The sequence below is a fragment of the Cyanistes caeruleus genome, chromosome 26, assembly GCF_971803275.1.
Source record: "Cyanistes caeruleus chromosome 26, bCyaCae1.hap1.1, whole genome shotgun sequence".
Taxonomy (NCBI): domain Eukaryota; kingdom Metazoa; phylum Chordata; class Aves; order Passeriformes; family Paridae; genus Cyanistes; species Cyanistes caeruleus.
The window spans coordinates 5535366-5552779 of record NC_141726.1 but is presented as its reverse complement, the minus strand read 5'-3'; the positions used below and the strand labels follow the sequence as shown (position 1 = coordinate 5552779).

Genomic DNA, 17414 nt, shown 5'->3' with positions numbered 1-17414 from the left:
GGAGCGGCGGGCTCTGACGGAGGAAAATTGGCCGCGGGCGGCACCCGTAGGGCGGGCGCTGAGGGAGCCGGCGGGGCCCAGCCTGGATAAAATGGGGTTCGGGGAGACCGGCTGGATCTCTGCAAAGCCCCGGCAGGCGGAACAACAGGACAAGAGTAAACGGCCTCGAGTTGCACCAGGGGAGGATGAGGCTGGACGGCAGGAGGAATTTCTTCACGGAAAAGGTGGTCAAGCACTGGCACAGGCTGCCTGGGGCAGTGGTTGAGTCACCATCCCTGGGAGTGTTCGTAAACATGTGCATGTGGCACTGAGGGATGCGGTTTAGTGGTGAACGCGGCAGTACCGCGTTTACAGCTGGACTCGATGATCTTGGAGATCTCTTCCAGCCTAAACAATTCTATGATTTGACGATTTCAGCGCCAAGAAAAAAACACGGCACGACCAGGCCCTGTCACCACATTTATTTACAGCAGAAGAGCCCGTGTCCGGGCCGGCTGGCAGCACCACAGCGGGGGCACGTTCCCCAGGAAAATCCACCCCTTTCCAACCTGCAGCCAAGTCAAGGCGAGCTGGGAAAAATTAAGACTTCCACAGAGGCCACTTCCCCTGTGGGATGGCCCCTGTGAGGGCTGAGCCTTCCAGAATGTGCTCAGGCCCCCCAGCACAGAGCACCCGCCGTTCTCCCATGCTCCGAGTCTTGTGGGCACTGACCCACACCAGGTCCTGGCGGGATGTCAGGGCTCAGCTGCCTCTTCGTGGGGTCTCTGCTGGTCTCCAGCATCCCCCTGGTCGTGGCCCTGACCTTGCTGCCCTGCCCAGCCCTCCCGCAGCTCCCGGTACAGCTCCTGGTGCTCCTCCTTCCAGCGCCTGAATGTGTCCGAGGTGAGCGCGGCCTCTCCCAGCAGCTGCTCCAGGGCCTGCAGCTCCGCCAGCTTCGCCTGCCCGGAGCAATGCACGTTTTGGGGGGACACCCGTGGGCAGGGGAGCATTGGGGGGTTCGGGGGGCTGCGGGGTCCCACCTTGAGCGTGCTCTGCAGGGCCCGCACGGCATGCACCCTCTCGTTGATGTGCGGGTTCTTGTTGCGCCTCAGGAAGGACTTTCGGCATTGCTCCTGCGTCAGGAAGCGCTGCTGCCCCATGAGGGACAGCCCGCCCTGCCTCAGGCACCGCATCAGGCTCTCCAGATCCTCCCCAGCGGGCTCTGGACAAGGAGAAGGGGCACTGGAGCAGGAGGGCAGCCCAAAGACCCTGCAGGGCTCCCCTGTGCATGATCCTGCCTTGAAGGTGTGGCTGGGGTTGGAAGGGACCTTAAAGATCGTCATGCCATGGCAGGGACACCTTCCACTATCCCAGGCTGCTCCAAGCTCCATCCAGCCTGCCCTTGGACACTTCCAGGGATCCAGGGGCAGCCACAGCTCCTCTGGGCACCCTGTGCTGGGCCTCACCACTTACACAGGGAAGACTATTCTTCTAATGTCCACTCTAAACCTTCTGTTTTTAGTTTAAATCCATTCCCCCTTGCCCTGTCACTCTGTGCCCTCATAAAAACATCCCTCTCCATCTTTCCTGTAGGCTCCCTTCATCCTGCTCCAACACACAACTCAAGCTACCCCCAGCACACCACAGGCAAAAGGGACACAAGGTGACAGGGTGTCCCCCCCCAGCACCTACCCATGGGGGAGCAGGGCCGGGGGCTGCCCTGGGGGCTGCTGGCTGTGCTGCTGGCTGGGGAGAGCTGCGCCTTCTCTGGGGTGTTCTGCAGCCTCTTCCTTGGCTGAGGGAGAGATGGGGAAGGAGGTGAGACAAGGAACTCTGTCCCTCTGTCCCCAGGGTGTCCCCCAGGGTCACTCACCGAGTCGGATCCGTGCCTGGGGGACTCATCATCAGGATCCTCAGCTTCTGTCTCACTGTAGCAGTCTGGAGGCCATGGGAGAAGACAGAAATTCCCTCCCAGGGCTGAGAATCATCCCAGCCACCCCTCAGGGAGCGTTTGTCGCGTTCCCCCAAATCATGGGCCAAGCTCCCAGCGGTCCCACACCAGGGCTGTGGCGCCAGGCACCACTACCCCATGGGGACCCCCTCCCACCGACCCCAGCCCCCACCCCAGCATGGCCCCATTACCTTCCTCCTTGTCTGGGACTGCCTGGTGGGCCAGTGTGTACTTTGTTTTGGCTGTTACCAGGCGACTGACCCACCTGGGGAGGGAAAGGATGGACAGAGCAGGGGGAGGAGGGTCCTGGCCAGCCCAGGCTGGTGGGGCCAGTGCTGATCATTGGCTCCCTTACTCACATGCTCAGGTCAGCCAAGGTTTCAGCAGCAAACACAAAGGGCTTGTATGTCTGGTGGCACAGCTGGAACACACTGAGGACAAGGGGGTGGCTGCTGTGGTGACACAGAGCCAGCCCCGAGCCCCCTCCAGGCTCCCCAGCACTGCAGCCCCCCATCCCAACCCAGCTCCGGATCAGCCTCATCCCAGATAACACCAGGAACAGTGCTGGCCTTGCTCAGAGTGTGGGCACAGCAAGGTACCAGTCCTGTGGGGATCTCATCAGCCCCATGGGTTCTCATCACTCATCAGCATGTGGCCTTGGGACACCATCCCCCCCTCTCCCACCACCAGCTGGGGGTGAAAGTGAGACAGACCCCACTCACTATTTCTTCTTCTGCTCCCTGGTGCTCTCCAGGTTGTAGGTGGCCACGTTGATGAGTCCTGCAGCCCTCTCATCCTGCGGGGTCAGGGACTGCTGTGTCCAGCACCACCCCAGGAAATCCCGGCTGCCCAGGTTGGGGACAGGGACACCCAGTGCTCCCACTCACGTTGGGGTGGTTGTACCAGTAGAGTGTGTGGCCCTTGAGCACAAACCAGCACCGCTTCCACTTCTGGGCCATGAAGCCCACGTGGTCCTTCTTCTTGAGGAGCCACCCATCGCAGTCCACCCGGCCCAGGTCCCGGCACGAGATCCGGCGGCGGCTCAGCCTGGTCGCCACTCCTGCGCCACAGCCTTGGGGGTGTCAGGGGAGGGAAGGGGAGGCAGAGCCCCCCAGGACAGCCCCCAGCCCTGCCAGGGCTCTGCTCACCTTTTGGTCTTGTGCGGGGGCTGCCCTGGGAGGGGAAACAGAGATGGGATCTTAGTGACAGTGCAGGGGGTGAGGGCAGGGCAGCCCTTAGGGACCCCCGTAGGGACCCCCCAGTTCACCCACACGGTGCAGGGGTTCAGAGGGGAACCTCTGACACCCCCCCAGCGTGTCCCCCCCAGCTCTCACCTCCCCAGGGAGCTGGCTGGGCTCTGCTCCCCCAGCCCCCGTGCTGGGGGCTGCCCTGGGGCTCAGCTCTGTGGCACAGGGTTCAGTGGCAGCAGGGATGCTTGGGGGGGTGTCCAGGGGGGTTCCCAGGGTGCTGCCACTGTCCCACACCTCCTCTGCAGCACCTGTGAACAGAGAGCAGGGCTGCAGTTCTGGGGGGAACTGCTCTGTCCCCAGACACCCTCTGCTCCCATCCTACCCTGTCCAGAAAGTCCCGGCAGCTCCTCCACAGCTGCCCCAGGCAGCCTCAGATCCCGCTCGTCCTCTTCCTGCTCCTCGTCAGTGACAGGATCCAGGGCAGAGTCTGGTCCCGAGTCCAAGTCGGCCGCAACGCTGGGAGGAAAACGGGACCCCTGAGCCCCAAACTTCCCCGAGCACTGCCAGGGTCCCTGATCAACCTCGGGCTGGGGCACCCACTGCACTCCCTGCCCCGGGAATGGGGCTGGAGGGGACGTGGTGCCAGAGCTCCAGCTCAGTTCCACCGGCCTCCCTTGCTCGGTGCTGCCGCTGGCTCTCCGCACGCCTTTCCATTCCGGGATGGGAGAAGGGTCATGCCTAAATATAGTTCCAACCCACTAAAACGTTACCAAGTGAATGAATTACTAACCCCCCCTGGTTTTCATTCCTTAAGACTGTTCAAGGCAGCTGCTGCACTGCTGGCACCTCTCCCCCTAGAAAAGGGCTGGGAAGGATGGATGTACCCAAACATCTCCTTGCTGGCCAGACTGGGGGTGTCGGGGTGTCGGGATGGGGCTCACCTGGAGGTCAAAGACACGGGGCTGCCTGGGCTCTCGCTGCTCCTGGTGCCAGGGGAATCTGCAGCATCCAAAAATGCCCCTGGGGGCTGTGGATGGAGTGTCAGTGCCAGCCCCATCCCACCACGGACCCCAGAGCTTTAGGAATCTCCAGTGTGATGGGAGATGCCCAGCTCTGAGCATCTCTGCCTGGTTCCCAGCACAGCCCAGTGCGGCACTGGTGCTGGACTGGGAGCACTGGGATCACTCACCTGCTGCCTGGGAGAGGGGGGTGAGCCAGGCAGGTCAAGGGGGATCTTTTTCAGCACCAAAGTCACCCTGTTCCCCTTCTCCAGCAGCTTCCTCGCCAGGTTGACAGGTGTCCAACCCACCTGCAAATCCTGGGTGAGCTGTGGGCCACTGCCCCAGCCCCATGCACGCTTCATCCCCCAAACCTGCCCCAACCACAGATCCCACATCCCCCAAATCCTCCTGGCAATGGCTCCTGTGTCCCCCAGACCTTTCCCAACCACAGCTCCTGCTTTTTGCTGCTCGTAACTCCTGCATCCCCCCACCTCAGCCCCAGTACTCCCCGAGCCCTCCCAGCCCTGCAGCTCTGTCCAAATGCAGCAGCAGCCTCGAGCCCCTGTGCCCCTGACTCACCACGACCTGCTCGTTGACCTGCACGATCTCATCTCCAGGCAGGACGTGGCCCCTGTGGGCAGCCAGGGCCTGGGTAGAGGTGGGTGACAGTGGGGTGCCCAGTCCTGGGTCCTCTCCCTCCCTTCCTCCCAAGCTAACCCCACTCAGGACCTCTCCCTCAGGAAGAACCGGGGGGTTCAGGTTAATTAACCATTAACCCGACTTTGCCCAGCAGTGGGATCGGGGTGCAGAGGGGGCTCCCCATGCCCAGGCTGTGCTCACTCATGGGATGAGTTACACGGGCTCAGCCACAGGCCCTGCTCCGGGTCAGGGGAGGGCAGATTGGGCCCCCATGGATGGGGCTGTTCCCCACAGGGCATAAAAGGGATGACTGAGGGGCAGGGGGTGACAGGAGGGCAGCCCCTCACTCACCTCTGAGGTGTTTGCAGACACGAAGTGCAGGCAGGAGCTGGTGGAGGTGATCTCAAAGCCCTGGTGGGGGCCAAGATGGGGATTTGAGCAGGGGGCTGGGGGTCCCAAGGCAGAGGGGGGCACTGGGGTGGAGGGGACTCACCAGTCGGGCGGTGAGGCGTGGCTGGGGGCTCCCCACAAGATCAGAGGGTGGTGTTGGGGTGTCAGGGGATCCTGGGGGGCTGCTCCATTGGCTGGGGGGCAGCGTTGGCGTGTCAGGGGATGTTGGGGGGCTCTGCCACAGGCCAAGGGGCAGTGTTGGGGTGCTGGGGGACATCGGGGGGCTGCCCTGTGGGCTGGGGGGCAGCGCCAGCCCCACACGCTGCAGCACAGCCCTGCGGTCCAGCAGCGCCGGGGGGCTGCAGCCCACGATGCTCTCGCAGATGCCCACGATGTGCTGGCACTGCAGGTGACAGCGGGGTGTGAGGGGAGCCCTGGCAGCCCCCCGGGCCTGCCACCCCCTCCTCACCCAGCACTCACAATCTGCAGGATCCCGCTGCTCCTCTCGGCCACAGGAAGGTCCTGGGGGACGAGACATGGGGATGAGCATGATGGGACGGCTCCATCCCAGCCGGGGGGACCCCCCTGCACCCCAGCTTTTCCCCCACCTCCAGCCATCGGAGCTCTGGGGGTCAGGAGAGCAGCCAGCCCTAGGCACTCACCGCCTGCAGCATCTCTGCCAGCTGGGCACAGAGCAGGATGATGTCCCGGCTGGCCGAAAAGTCATTGAGGGTGGAGAAGAGGTACCTGGGGGAAGAGAGAGTTGAGCCCCCGGAGTGGGGGGCACCCAGGGGTACCCTCAGCTGCCCCAGACCTGTTGAGCCAGGAGAAGAGTTCCTTGGCAGCCCCGACCAGGTCGATGACTCGGGCCAGGAGGGTGAGGGAAGGCGGCTGGGGGACATCCCCTGCTGACAGCACCCCCTGCACCAGGCTCTGGATGCCCTGCGCCAGCTCCTGCAGCCTCTCCGTCAGTGTCCGCAGGCTGGTGCTCGCCAGCCCTGTGTCCTGGGGGGGAACAGGGATGCCAGGGGATGGATGGGTGGTCTCCACATCCTCACCCAGCCCACGGTGTCCCCGTGTGTTTTCCTCTGACCAGCTCAGGGTCTCCTCAGAACCCCTCTCCAGTGAGTCCAGGGTGCCCCTGTGTCCCCATCTCCATCCAGTGCAAGGTGACCCCATCTGCCCCCTTCTACCCAGCCCAGGGTGATCCCACATCCTCCACCTTCAGCCCAGGGAACGTCCCCCTGCTCCTCCCTTCCTCCCTGGGATCCCGCAGCCCCCGGGATGCCGGCACTCACCAGGTTACGGAGCTGCTCCACGGCTTCCAGCAGCAGCTCCTGGTGTCCCAAGGGCCACACGCCCAGTGCCTCCAGGAGCCCCGCGTCCAGCCCCAGCAGGTCAGGCCCCGATAGCCCCCAGGCCTCGAAGGGGTACCCCTGCACCGCCGCGTCCAGCCCTGCCACAGATGAGTGTCCCCGCCAGTGTCCCCGCTGGCTCCTGGCCGGATGACCCCAGGGGTGTTCCCTGGCTGATGGGAGGCTCCTCTCCACGCAACGAGCTCACCCGGCCTCAACCCGAACGGTGGGAACGGCCAGACCCCTTCCCTCTCCCCGCGAGCCATCCAGGGAATGCCCCTCCCAGGGAGGAGAGGAGGGACGGGAAGCTCTGCCAGCCCCAGCCGCATGTCCCCAAGAGCCCGGGACAGCCGGGGTCTCACCTCGGAGCCAGGCGGCCGCCTGCGCGGGGCCCCAGGAGCGCACGGGCTCCATGGCGGCGGCGGGCGCGGCTCTCACCTGCGCCGGGCGCGGCTCCCACCTGCGCCGGCAGCCGCAGCCCCATTGGCGCTCCCGGGTGCCGCTCAGCGCCGAGCCCGCCTGCCCGGGACCGGCCCGTGGGGCGAGGCCCCGGTGAGTCACAGCCCGGACGGTGACACACGGCCGCTGGAACCCCCGGGAAATGACGGCCGGTGTCACCCCCCAGCCGCTGCACGCAGCGCTTGTGACACCGGTGGGAGACCCTCAGGTGCCCCGTGGGTGCAAAGTTTGGCCACACAGACCCTCCAGAAGAACCCGAGGGGATCTCCTGCTCAGCCCCGGAGTTTTTGGGGTGTCACCCCCCGCCCAAAGCATAACTCACACCCCTTTGCAGGTGGGGAAACTGAGGCAGCCCCGTAGAGGCCTGCAGAGGGATTCACCCACGGTTCAGCCCAGCCCTTCAGCCCCCCCCAAACCCAGCCTGGGCTGGCCCAGGCCCCCCCGCCCGGCGTGTCCGCTCCGGGGAGCAGCGGGCGCTGATCGCGGCTGACAGCCGCTGCTCCGCGCCCGCCCGGTGCCTGCGCCCTGCCCGAGGGGCCGCCGACACTCTCGGAGCCCCTCGCCGTGCTCCGGAGCTCGGGGGGTGCCAGTCCCTCCCCACGGAGCCCTCGCCCGCTCTCCCGGTCACGCCATGATCATCCGCCCCCGACGCCTGACCCCGGGGTATTTCCGTCTGCTCCAGGTAAGGGGGAGCGGGGCCGGGGGGAGCCCCGGGATGCTGCCCACGCTGCCCACCGGGCCTGCTGGCCTCGGGAGCCCTTCCCGGCTGTATCCCAGCCCCGCGTTAGCAGCGACCGTGCTGCCGGTGGGGGCCCGCAAGTGCTGCACGGGGCACCCTAAAACCTCCCCGAGATGCCCAGAGGGGCACAAAGCTGCCCCCCTTGCCTTTACACCACCCAGTGCGATGGGGACATTCAGGGCATGGCCCCAGGACCCTGTCCCGGTGGGGTTTGGGGTACTCCAGTGCTCCCCTCTGTCCCCACAGATGCAGCTGGCAGCGGGACGTGGGGATGAGCCGGGGGGGCGGCTGCTCACCCCCCTGGCCCTGCTGCTGGCGGCCGCCGGACTCTGCCTGTCCCTCTACAGCGCCCGGAGAATGGCTGACCCCGCCAAGGCCCCCCCGGAGCCGTGAGGAGGGGGCCGGGGGGCCGGGGGGACAGTCCCCGGGGTGGTGTTGGGGTCCCCCTCCACCCGCCTGCCCCCGCCCGAGCGGAGCTGCGGCCGCTTTCCAGCTGAGCTGCGCCACGTCCAGCCCTTCCCACCAGGCCTGGGCACGCCATGGAGGCCCTGGGGATGGGGGACACGCCTGTCCCCGCCTGCCCCCGCTTTGGGATGGAGAACGGAGGAGCCGCTTCCAGCTCCGGAGCTGCCGGCTGAGCCCCTGCCCGAGCCACGCGGGGACACCGGGATCCGGACACACAGAGGGACGGCAGAGCCGGGAGCTGCATCCGTCTCCATCCCCCACGGCAGCAGAGGGGCCTGGGTACCCCAGAGCCCCCCTGTCCCCATGGGAACGCGCTGCGGCCCCGCAGGAATGAGGCCAGCGCAGTGCGCCAGTAGGTACCGGGCAGGGGGACACGGCAGTGACGCGTCTCCTGGGCAGGCACATCCCGCTGGGATGGCGCTGGGATGGCGCTGGGATGGAGGCTGCAGAGCTCCAGCCACCGCTGAGCTGATCCTCTCCATCCCCCGGGGCCGGGGGGCAAATCCGGGCAGGCTGCATGGAAATAAACCCTTCCCTACCCAGCACAGCTGTGTCACTGCTCTGTCTTCTGTTCCCAGCACGTTCCCAGTCCCCAGCTTGGCAGGAGGGATGAGTCGGGGACACCCACTCGGCAGGAATTTGGTGGCATTGTCACTCAGGGTCCCCTAAGGGACACCAGGCAGGGAGGCTGAGCATGCCCCAGCCCTCCAGGAGCACAAAATCACAGAAGCTGAGTTTTTTGGGGACTGGAGCCTCAAAGTGTCCTCACCAAGAGGACACCAGCACTCCCCTTTCAAGGCCCAAGGTCACTTGAGCTCATATTCCCCACAAAAAAGCTGCCTGGGGACTCCCTGCGTGGAGAGCAGAGGGAATTTTACCACCCTGCAGGGTGAGAGCTCTGGGGTGAGGCTCCTAGCATGGACCTTTGGGTAATGGGGAGGGAAGAGCTGATGTGTCCCCCCACCCCTGGGGGGAACTGTCACACTCATACTCAATGCTGCCACACCGTTAGTTGACATATTTTATTTTACATATTTTAATGGGTGCATCGCTGACCTGAGGACAGAGCAGAATCTGCTCCAAAAGCAGACAGCCAAGTGTGCAGTCCCAGCAGCACTCAGAGAACAAGCAGCTTGTCCCTTTGTGGAGAGGAAGGACACTCGGTGAGGGCACCCAGGGTCTTGCTGGCTCCTTCTCCTTGTTAGCACCCTGGCCAGGGAGGAGCAGGGTGGTTCTGGCTGGCGCTGCTTGGACTTTTCTCACAAAGCTGAGCACAAAGACGTCCTTACAGAGCCACTCGGGCTCTCAGTCCCCTGTCCCTGCGCTCAGCTGGACGCCTCCATCTCGGTGACCTCCTCGAGGGGCTGGGTCTGCACCTCCACCTTCTTTGGGGGGATGTAGGAGCCCATCCCGGCGGCACGTTCAGCCTCCTCCTGCGTGTACGGAGCCTCGCGCAGCTGCTTCAGCCTGGGGGGCACAGAGGGGATGAAGCTTCCACCTGTTCTGGGCAGGACTGGCCCAGAACTGCCCCTGCCAGCCCCCTCAACCCGGGAAATTTGGGGGCTGTTCCCCCCACTCACCTCTTCTTGTGCACCTTGGATCTGAAGTGCTCCTTCATGCTGTTCAGGTCCACGAAGTAGCGCCTGGGGTAGGAAAGGATGGGGGTCAGGGGGACCCCGACACTGAAGGAGGGCTGGGGAGGGTCCCAGGGCAACCCTGCACGGGCCTGCGGTCACCCTGAGAGCAGGACAAGGGCTCAGGGACAAGATACTCCCACAGAGCCCCGAGCCCCCTCGCCAGGAGCCAGGGACCCCCGGGACCAGGGCAACCCCCTCCCAGGGGACAGAGACCTCCAGGGACCCCCGGGACCAGGGCAAGGCCATCCCGAGGTTGGAGCCCTCCCAGGGACCCCCGGGACCCCTCGGGACCCCCGGGACCCCCCCCCGCCGCACGCACGCGCAGTGCAGGCAGTAGAACTGGGCACAGCCCGGCAGGTCGGGGTCGATCTCCTGCCGCAGCAGCCGCGCGGCGTTCTCGGGCTTCAGGTCCGCGTGGATCTCGTCCAGGTCGCGCCGGCGCCGCTTCGTCTTCAGCTGCCGGGCGAGCGAGTGCGCCCGGTGCGCTCCGGTGCGGCGCCCGTTCCGCGGCGACATGGCGGCCGCACGCCGCGCCGCGCCGCACTGCGCATGCGCGGGGCTTGCGGGGCCACGCCCACACCGCCACACGCCCCGCCCACAAATAGCATTGTCACGCCCACCCCGCAAGCCACGCCCAGATCCCGACAGGCCCCGCCCCCCGGCGGTGACCCCGGGACGGTCCCCGCGACCCCCCGAGCCCCCGGTGCCACCGTCCCCGCCTTTCCGCCGTGCTCCCCCCGTGTCCCCGCGCTCCCCGCGCTGCCCCGGTCACCGCTGCCATGAGCCGGGCAGGCTCCGCGCGCCGCGTCCGCCGCTGATCGTGTTTCGTCCGTGATTAATTATAGATGGGGACACGCGGCGGGGGGAGCGCGGGGCTCCGGCGCCTCCTCTGCACCGTGCCGGGGGTGTCCCAGCCTTGGGGGTCCCAAATGGGCGAGGGGCACCGGGGGGCTGGGGCAGGGGGGTCGGGATGGGTTTTGGAGGTGCCCAGAGGAGCCGCCCCCGCGCTGCCCCCGGCTCAGCCCGGGCTCAGATTCCTTTTGTGCGGTGCAAGTGGCCGCTGAAACTTTAATGAAGCCACCGGATCGCCGGCTCGCCCGTTCCGCCCGCCCCGCTGCCCGCGGCTCCGGCCCCGCTGAGCCCCTCGCCATGGCCCAGGGCTTCTGGCGGCTCTACAAGGCCAAAGTGCTGCAGAGCCTGGGGGGGCCGCGGCCGGACGGGGCCCTGCAGGACGAGGTAGGGTGGGGGGTCCCCAAAATGGGCTGGCCGACCTCCCTACCCTCCCCCTGCCCGCACCCCTGCCCTCACCGGGGGCTTCGTTGCAGGGAGACCCCCCCGAGCTGATGGAGACGGCCGAGCCCCCCGCGCTGATGGAGGAGGGAGCCAGCCCCGTGTCCCAGCTGGCCAGGAAGGTGAGGAGGGGGCTGGGGCAGCGGGGCCGGGGGTCACTGGGAGCCGGAGCCCCGCGGTGACCCCGGCGCTGCCTCCCCGCAGGTGCAGGGGGTGGGTGCCCGGGGCTGGCGGACGCTTTCATCCTTCTTCAGCCGCGAGGACGAGCACCAGCTGCTCGGCCCGGAGCCCTGCCCAGACCAGTAAGTTGCAGCTCGCTGGGGTGGGGACCCCCAGAACCCGGATCCAACCCCTGGGAGCTGCCGAGCCCCCAGACCCCCCCAGCCCATCACCCGCATCCCCCTGCCCGGGCTGCACCCGGAGGGGGGGGCACGGTGGGTTTGGGGGAGCGGGTCCCTGCAGCGACATTTCCGTCCCCGCTCTCTCCGCAGCCCTCTGGCCACTGAGCCGTCCGAGATGCCCCACACCGAGAAGGCGCCTGGATTTTGGGATCTCTTTGCTACCAAGTGGCAGCAGGCGTCGGGGCCGGACAAGGGGGTGCCCCCCCCGGAGCCGGGTGAGAGCCCTGGGGAGCCGCCGGGTGACGACGGCAGCGACCTGCGGGAGCCGGAGGAAGGGGCCTTCCACTGGGGCTTCCTGGCTGGCAAACTGGCCGAAATCCGGAATAAAACCGCCCCCAAGGGCAACTAGAGGAGGATGAACCAGCCGGACTCTCCAAAAGTTATTTGCGGCCCCGCATTGCTGGTGGGCAGCGCCCCGCCCATGGCCGAGGGCTCTGCCGTGGGTTTGGGGGTCACATCTGCACTCAAGACCCCGAAGGTGCCGCTTTCCCCTGGGCTCTGCCTGCTGCTTTCCTCGCCCTCACGCCCCCAACAGCCCCACGGCCCCCAAGGGTGGGGAGGGGGAGCTGCACCCCCAGCCCCGGCGCATCCCCCCACAACCACACGCACTGCCAGGCTAGAAAAAAACCCCAAATGGATTTATTGAGGGCAGCTCTGGCCCCAGCAGCCCCTGTTCTGGGGAGGAGGGGGGCCGTGGGGTGGGCGCTGCCCAGGGCAGGGGGCTCGGGCACTGCCCACCCCCCAGCCTGCAGCTGGAGCAGGACATGGGCGATGGGCGGGGGCTGCAGGCCCATCCCACCCTCCTGGGCTGGGGACAGGGAGAATGGAGAAGATGGGTGACAGCAGGGGGACAGCAGCCTGCCTGCCCCGAGACCATGGAGAGACTCACCCGGGGGTGCCCCCACCACACTCAGCCTGGGGACCTGCTGGTTCTCCCAGCCTGCAGCATCCCCGCGGCACCAGGGCCACGGGTGCCACCAGCCCATCGGCCACATCCAGCGAGGGCGAGGGGCCACGTCCATCCAGCGGGAGCCACGCGGGTGTCCTCGTCCCGGCCAGGCTGTCCCCGCTCACACCGTGGACTCCTTGGCAGCCGCCCAGGCTCTCTGGCAGCCGTAGAGCCACTTGATGACTCGGGCGTTGCGCTCCACCACGGACACGGCGGTGCCCAGCCGGGGGTCCGGCTCCTCCTCGCCCGGCCCCGCGTCCCCCTCGCTGCCCCCCGAGGCCCGGCCGGGCTCGGACTCGCAGGATCCGGGGGGCCGGGCCGAGGCGCTGTCCCAGCCCGCCGGCCCGAAGCGCTCCCGGCCCAGCAGCTCCACCAGCGCCCGGTCCAGCCCGCAGTAGTTGAAGAAGCGCTCCTGCTCCGACAGCGGCAGCGACACGCGCAGAGCCAGCGGCTCCTTCCCGGGGGTGCCGGGGGGCTGCTCGGCGGCGGGAGACGGGGGATGGCAGGAGACGGGGAAGATGTCACCGCTGTCACCGCCGCTGCCGCCTCCCGGTGTCCGCGCCTCGTCCTTCTCCGCCGGCGCCCACAGCATGGGGGTCTCGGGGCTCTGGGGGGCTCTGGGTGCCTCGCCCAGCGCCCTGGCGGGGGGCGAGCTGGGGGGTCTGTCTCTCAGGGGTCCCTGGAAGAGGCGCCGCACCAGCCCGGAGCCCTTGGTGTTCTCCTTGTCCCCGGCCAGGCAGTCCCGTTTCTGCCGGTAGATGACGAGCGAGTCGGGTCTCAGCAGGCGCCGGCTGCCGCTGCGGCGCGACACGGGGGACTGCGGGCACGGCAGCTTGCGGGACCCGTCCCGGCTCAGCTCCGAGCCCGGGCACAGCTCGCTGCACTGCTGCCGGCCCAGCCGCCGCCGCCCGTGCGGGGACAAGCGGGGCGAGCCCCGCAGCGCCGGCTCCTGCCGCCTGTTGATCACCTGCTGGGACTTGACGTACTTGGCCTTGTCGGCCTCCAGCCGCTCCACGGCGCTGGGTCTCCGGCCCCCGCTGCCCCCCGACCCCTGCGGGCACTCGGGGCCCCGGCTCAGCCAGGCCAGGGGGGAGCCGCGGCCGGGGGCCACGAGGCGCAGGTTGCTGGAGGCGCAGACGGCGAGAGTGGGGCTGCCCAAAGGCACCATCGCCCCGGAACGGCGCTGCTGATCTCTCTGTGCCCTTCGGAGTGGCCGGGCAGCTCCGCTGCGGCCGCTGGGGAGGCTCCTGAAGCTTCGCTCGGCTCCCGGATTCAGCCCTGGGAGGAGAGAGGAGAGGCAGGGTCAGCCCCGAGGGTGCAGTGGTGAGGAGGAGGAGGAGGATGGGGCTGGAGCAGAGCTGAGGGTCCCCACACGGGCAGCGAGTCCTGCCAGCCCAGGCAGGAACAGCCCCCGGGCAGGAAGGGAGAAGCGCCGAGCATCCGCCGGCTTCACTCACATCCCAGGAGCGGCTTCCAACAGGAAAAAATACCGGAGCCGCCGCCTTGTCTTCCCGAGCGGCAGAACAGAGCTCAGGAGAGCTGGCGAGCTGCCCCACGGCTGGGGGGTCCCCGAGCCGTGCCCCACACAGCCGGGCTGGGCTGGAAGATTCTCCCTTTCTCCGTGTGCGGAGGGCAGGGAACCAGCCCTGGGTGACAGCAGGGACACGGGGCTGGGCAGAGCAGAGATAACGGGAGGAAACATCCCGGGAAATCTCTGCCACGGGCTCCACACCGCACCTGCCCCGGAGTGCGGCCGGGGAAACTGAGGCACGCGGTGTGTCTGGCCCTGTGCTCCCGAGGGATGAGCACGAGGTGCCCAGGCTGGGACTGCCCGTGCCGCGGGGCCCTCACCCTCCCCAGCCCAGCCCCGCGCCAGGACCTGTGCCAGGATCTGTGCCAGGCAGCTGGGGGATGCTGTCACTCACCTGAGCCCACGCAGGGGTGGGATGCGGGGATGGGATGCGGGGATGGGATGCGGGGATGGGATGCGGGGATGCTCCCGTCCCACGCAGCTCCTGCCCCTCCGGCTGCCCCGGCAAACTGAGCCCAGAGCCAGGAGCAGCCTCATATGGAGGATGAGGAAGAGGAAGAGCCACCCATTAACCCCTGCCAGCCCAGCCCCGCCGGCAGGAGCCCACCCCGTGCCGGCCCTGCCAGCGTGACGCCCCTGCACAGCATTAACCCCTCATCCCGCAGCTCCAGCTCACCTCTGCCAGCTCCCCTTCCCACGGGAGCCCGGCCGGGATTTCGGGATCTGCAGCAGAGAATTTCCCCTCCGAGTCTTTCTGTCCCCGGGACAGGGCGGGTGAGGAACGGGGCAGGGAAACCGCGTCCACAGCAGCAGCTTCTCCTTCTACAGCCACCGCAGGGTGCTGGGGGCAGCTCCGGAGCAGGAGCCCTCCACAATCCCCCTCCCCAGGATCCTGGCCAGGCAGGAAAGGAGGGAAGGTTCTTCTGGCACCGTCCCCGGTGGCGGTGAAAGGGTCAAAGCCAGCCCCGAGCCGGCCGGTTCCTGCCTCTTCCCCCCGGGAAAGGCTGTAAATCGCAGGAAGCCACAATGGGCTGGAGCTTGCCCAGGGGTTATTTTTATCACTGCCCTCTTCCCTTCCCGAGGACCGAGCGCTCCCTCAGGGACAATCCCGGTCCCCTCCATCCCCAGCTCCATCCCGGGGGGCCGCGAACGTGGCACTGGAGCCGAGGGGGAAGGACCGGCTGCACCCCGAGCTCCCGGAGCCCCGGAGAGGGGCAGAGGAAGCCCCCGGTGCTGCCCAGGGAGCCACCAGCCCCCTGCACCCCTCTGGATGGAGAGCTGGGGTCATCCAGACCCCGGCCCGGGCTGACCGCAGGGACCGAGGAGGCTCCAGAGGGGACAAAGCCACGGCATTCGGCCCCAGATCCCGGGGTGAGAGGGGACTGTCCCTGAGCACTTGTGTCCCCACCCCAGTTCCTTCCTGAGGAGCTGCTGCTCCAGAGCCGGTGCCGGGAATGGGGCCCGGGGCTGTTTCCAGCACCTTCCCGGCCGATGGCAGCGGGGCAGGAAGGGCTTGGGGCCAGGATGAAAATGTGCTGACGAAAATGGGGGCTCAAATGGAAGCTGGGCAGGATGAGAAGGGCCAGACTGGAAAAAAATCCCAGTGACAGCAAGGGAGGGACAGATCAGCTCTCTAATGAACCTGGAGAGGAGCAGAGCAGACAACACTTGGGCTCTGTGTGCAGGATGCGGCTGCACTGGAACAAATCTGGTGGAAGACAGGGCATAGGATCGGGCCAAGTGATGGAGAAACCCTTGGCAGCTCCGGGATCTGCCTCTGGATTCCATGGATTCCCTCATGGACCTTAATTTTAACACCAGGCAACGTGAATCACTGCTCATTAGGAAGTGTTTTATTTTCCAGGCTGTTCTGGTAAAGCCATGAGTAAGAGAAATCACCTTTTCCTGGTTCCTGTGGGATGCTCTTCCCAAAAGCCTGGCCCAGTGGTCGCCCTCCTTGGGGCACCTGCCAGGCACTTGCTGTTGAACTGGAATATTTGGACAAGGCAGATTCCTGCTGGGATATAAGAAGGGTTGATTTGAGGGGCCCTTCCTGGTATCAAATTCCCAGGCAGCTCCTGCTTTTCCTGGTGGAGGGGGTTTTATCCCTGTGATTTCTAGGAAGGGATTGATCCCATTTTCAGCCTCCTGTGGATGCACCAGGGGGGTTTTTGGAGTCGTGTGGGTGCTCAGAGTGCCTTGGTTTTATTTAAGGTTACTCAGAGCTCTCAGTGCTCTTCTGTGGGGCTGGAAGGGAGCACAGAGCTGGACAAACAAAACAACCCTGGGTGAAACCCAGCCACAGCTGGGGCAGGCATAGAAACTTCCAGAGTGAGAAAAGGCAGATAAAGTCCCCAAATCCACGAGTCCCAGATCCTCCTCCCACAGCATTTTCCTCTCCTGATGACGCTGCTCCGACAGCTCCAGGTGAGCAGAAGCCACCGTGTCCGGCTGAGTTCTGTCCAGATGAGTTTCTCCTCTCAAAAAATAATTTCAAAAATGATTTGAAATCATTTTTGTGGCTGGTTTAATCCCCACCCCACAGCAGCTCCTCTGACCTGAGCCCCATGAAGCGCTGGAGCGCTGCCCAGGGGAGCTGGGGAGGAGCCAGGGCAGCGCTTTCCTTCGGGAGAGGGCAGGGCTGGAAGGCTTGTTAGACGAGTTTAAAAATATCAAGGGTTCAAACGGGCACGAATAAATGTGAAAGCAGCACCTAACCCCAGGCAGGCACCCGCGTGCTGCTGCAAGTCCCAGCTGGAGCAGCCGGGCCCGGGAGAGGCTCCCGTGGATGTTCCGAGCCCCAAAAAGGGCTCCAAGCTCACGGCAGTGCTGGGACCGCAGGGACAGCCGAGGACAGAAGGAGCTGCTGGGATTGAGGGAAGCAAGGCCAGGGTCAGGATGACCTGAACCCGCTGCTGCTGTAAAGGATTTTAGGTTGCATCTGGTTCCATCCCAACCCTGAGAGCCAAGGAGCCTCTGACACGGACAAGAACAGCCCAGGCTGGGGCTCCTCTTCCAGCCATGGTGCCCAGCCCATCCTTGGGGCACTTGACATCTCCCTGCTCCTAAAAATGGGGTTTCAGAGTCCCCCAAAACCCTTCCAGAGCTCCTGAGCAGCACCTGCAGCAGCTCAGGCTGGTATTCCCACTGTCCTGCTTCAGAATGAGAACACAGCTGAGGTTGGGCTCTCCCAGCCCAGATGGGCTTAATTATATCCAATATAATATAATTATATCCAATTTCTGCACCAGGGCTGCAGAACTCCCCACCCTCCCTCTGGGCTAAATATATTTGAAGCACAGTATATATATATTTATAATATATAAATATATATATATTTATATATTATAAATATATATGTATGTGTATATATAGGTTTATTTTTCTTTGTTTTGTGGGGAAGGAATTCAGCTTGTGTCTGTATTTAAAATCACCACT

At 65.7% G+C, this 17414-nt stretch overlaps 4 protein-coding genes across 6 annotated transcripts; 1 reads left to right on the top strand and 3 right to left on the bottom strand.

Moving 5' to 3' along the window:
• Positions 1–446: 446 nt before the first annotated feature.
• On the bottom strand, positions 447–6971 carry CNKSR1 (connector enhancer of kinase suppressor of Ras 1). 2 transcript variants are annotated; one of them, XM_086863327.1, is made up of 21 exons: positions 6868–6971; positions 6449–6606; positions 5965–6155; positions 5813–5897; positions 5631–5672; positions 5254–5553; positions 5112–5171; positions 4701–4769; positions 4310–4429; positions 4062–4147; positions 3503–3636; positions 3265–3428; positions 3079–3103; positions 2818–2990; positions 2653–2726; positions 2290–2361; positions 2122–2195; positions 1853–1917; positions 1672–1774; positions 1020–1201; positions 447–938 (listed from the first exon to the last, which is right to left on the bottom strand). In XM_086863327.1, the coding sequence occupies exons 1-21, from the start codon at positions 6917–6919 to the stop codon at positions 735–737; spliced, it is 2433 nt and encodes an 810-aa protein (XP_086719453.1). In that variant the 5' UTR covers positions 6920–6971; the 3' UTR covers positions 447–734. The 2 variants fall into 2 exon arrangements, with proteins under 2 accessions (XP_086719453.1, XP_086719454.1); XM_086863328.1 differs by lacking the exon at positions 5965–6155 and having other exon boundaries at positions 6449–6905.
• Positions 6972–9176: 2205 nt separating this feature from the next.
• ZNF593 (zinc finger protein 593) lies at positions 9177–10399 on the bottom strand. The gene is made up of 3 exons (XM_086863462.1): positions 10125–10399; positions 9749–9811; positions 9177–9635 (listed from the first exon to the last, which is right to left on the bottom strand). The coding sequence occupies exons 1-3, from the start codon at positions 10319–10321 to the stop codon at positions 9494–9496; spliced, it is 402 nt and encodes a 133-aa protein (XP_086719588.1). The 5' UTR covers positions 10322–10399; the 3' UTR covers positions 9177–9493.
• A 392-nt stretch (positions 10400–10791) lies between these two features.
• On the top strand, positions 10792–11856 carry C26H1orf232 (chromosome 26 C1orf232 homolog). The gene is made up of 4 exons (XM_086863461.1): positions 10792–11041; positions 11131–11217; positions 11300–11397; positions 11587–11856. Exons 1-4 carry the CDS (start codon positions 10877–10879, stop codon positions 11843–11845), a joined length of 609 nt encoding a protein of 202 aa, XP_086719587.1. The 5' UTR covers positions 10792–10876; the 3' UTR covers positions 11846–11856.
• A 257-nt stretch (positions 11857–12113) lies between these two features.
• Positions 12114–14861, bottom strand: FAM110D (family with sequence similarity 110 member D). Of its 2 annotated transcripts, none has more exons than XM_086863593.1 (2): positions 14653–14861; positions 12114–13723 (listed from the first exon to the last, which is right to left on the bottom strand). In XM_086863593.1, the coding sequence occupies exon 2, from the start codon at positions 13611–13613 to the stop codon at positions 12567–12569; it is 1047 nt and encodes a 348-aa protein (XP_086719719.1). In that variant the 5' UTR covers positions 13614–13723; positions 14653–14861; the 3' UTR covers positions 12114–12566. The 2 variants fall into 2 exon arrangements, with proteins under 2 accessions (XP_086719719.1, XP_086719718.1); XM_086863592.1 differs by lacking the exon at positions 14653–14861 and adding an exon at positions 14371–14467.
• Between the last annotated feature and the right edge of the window lie 2553 nt (positions 14862–17414).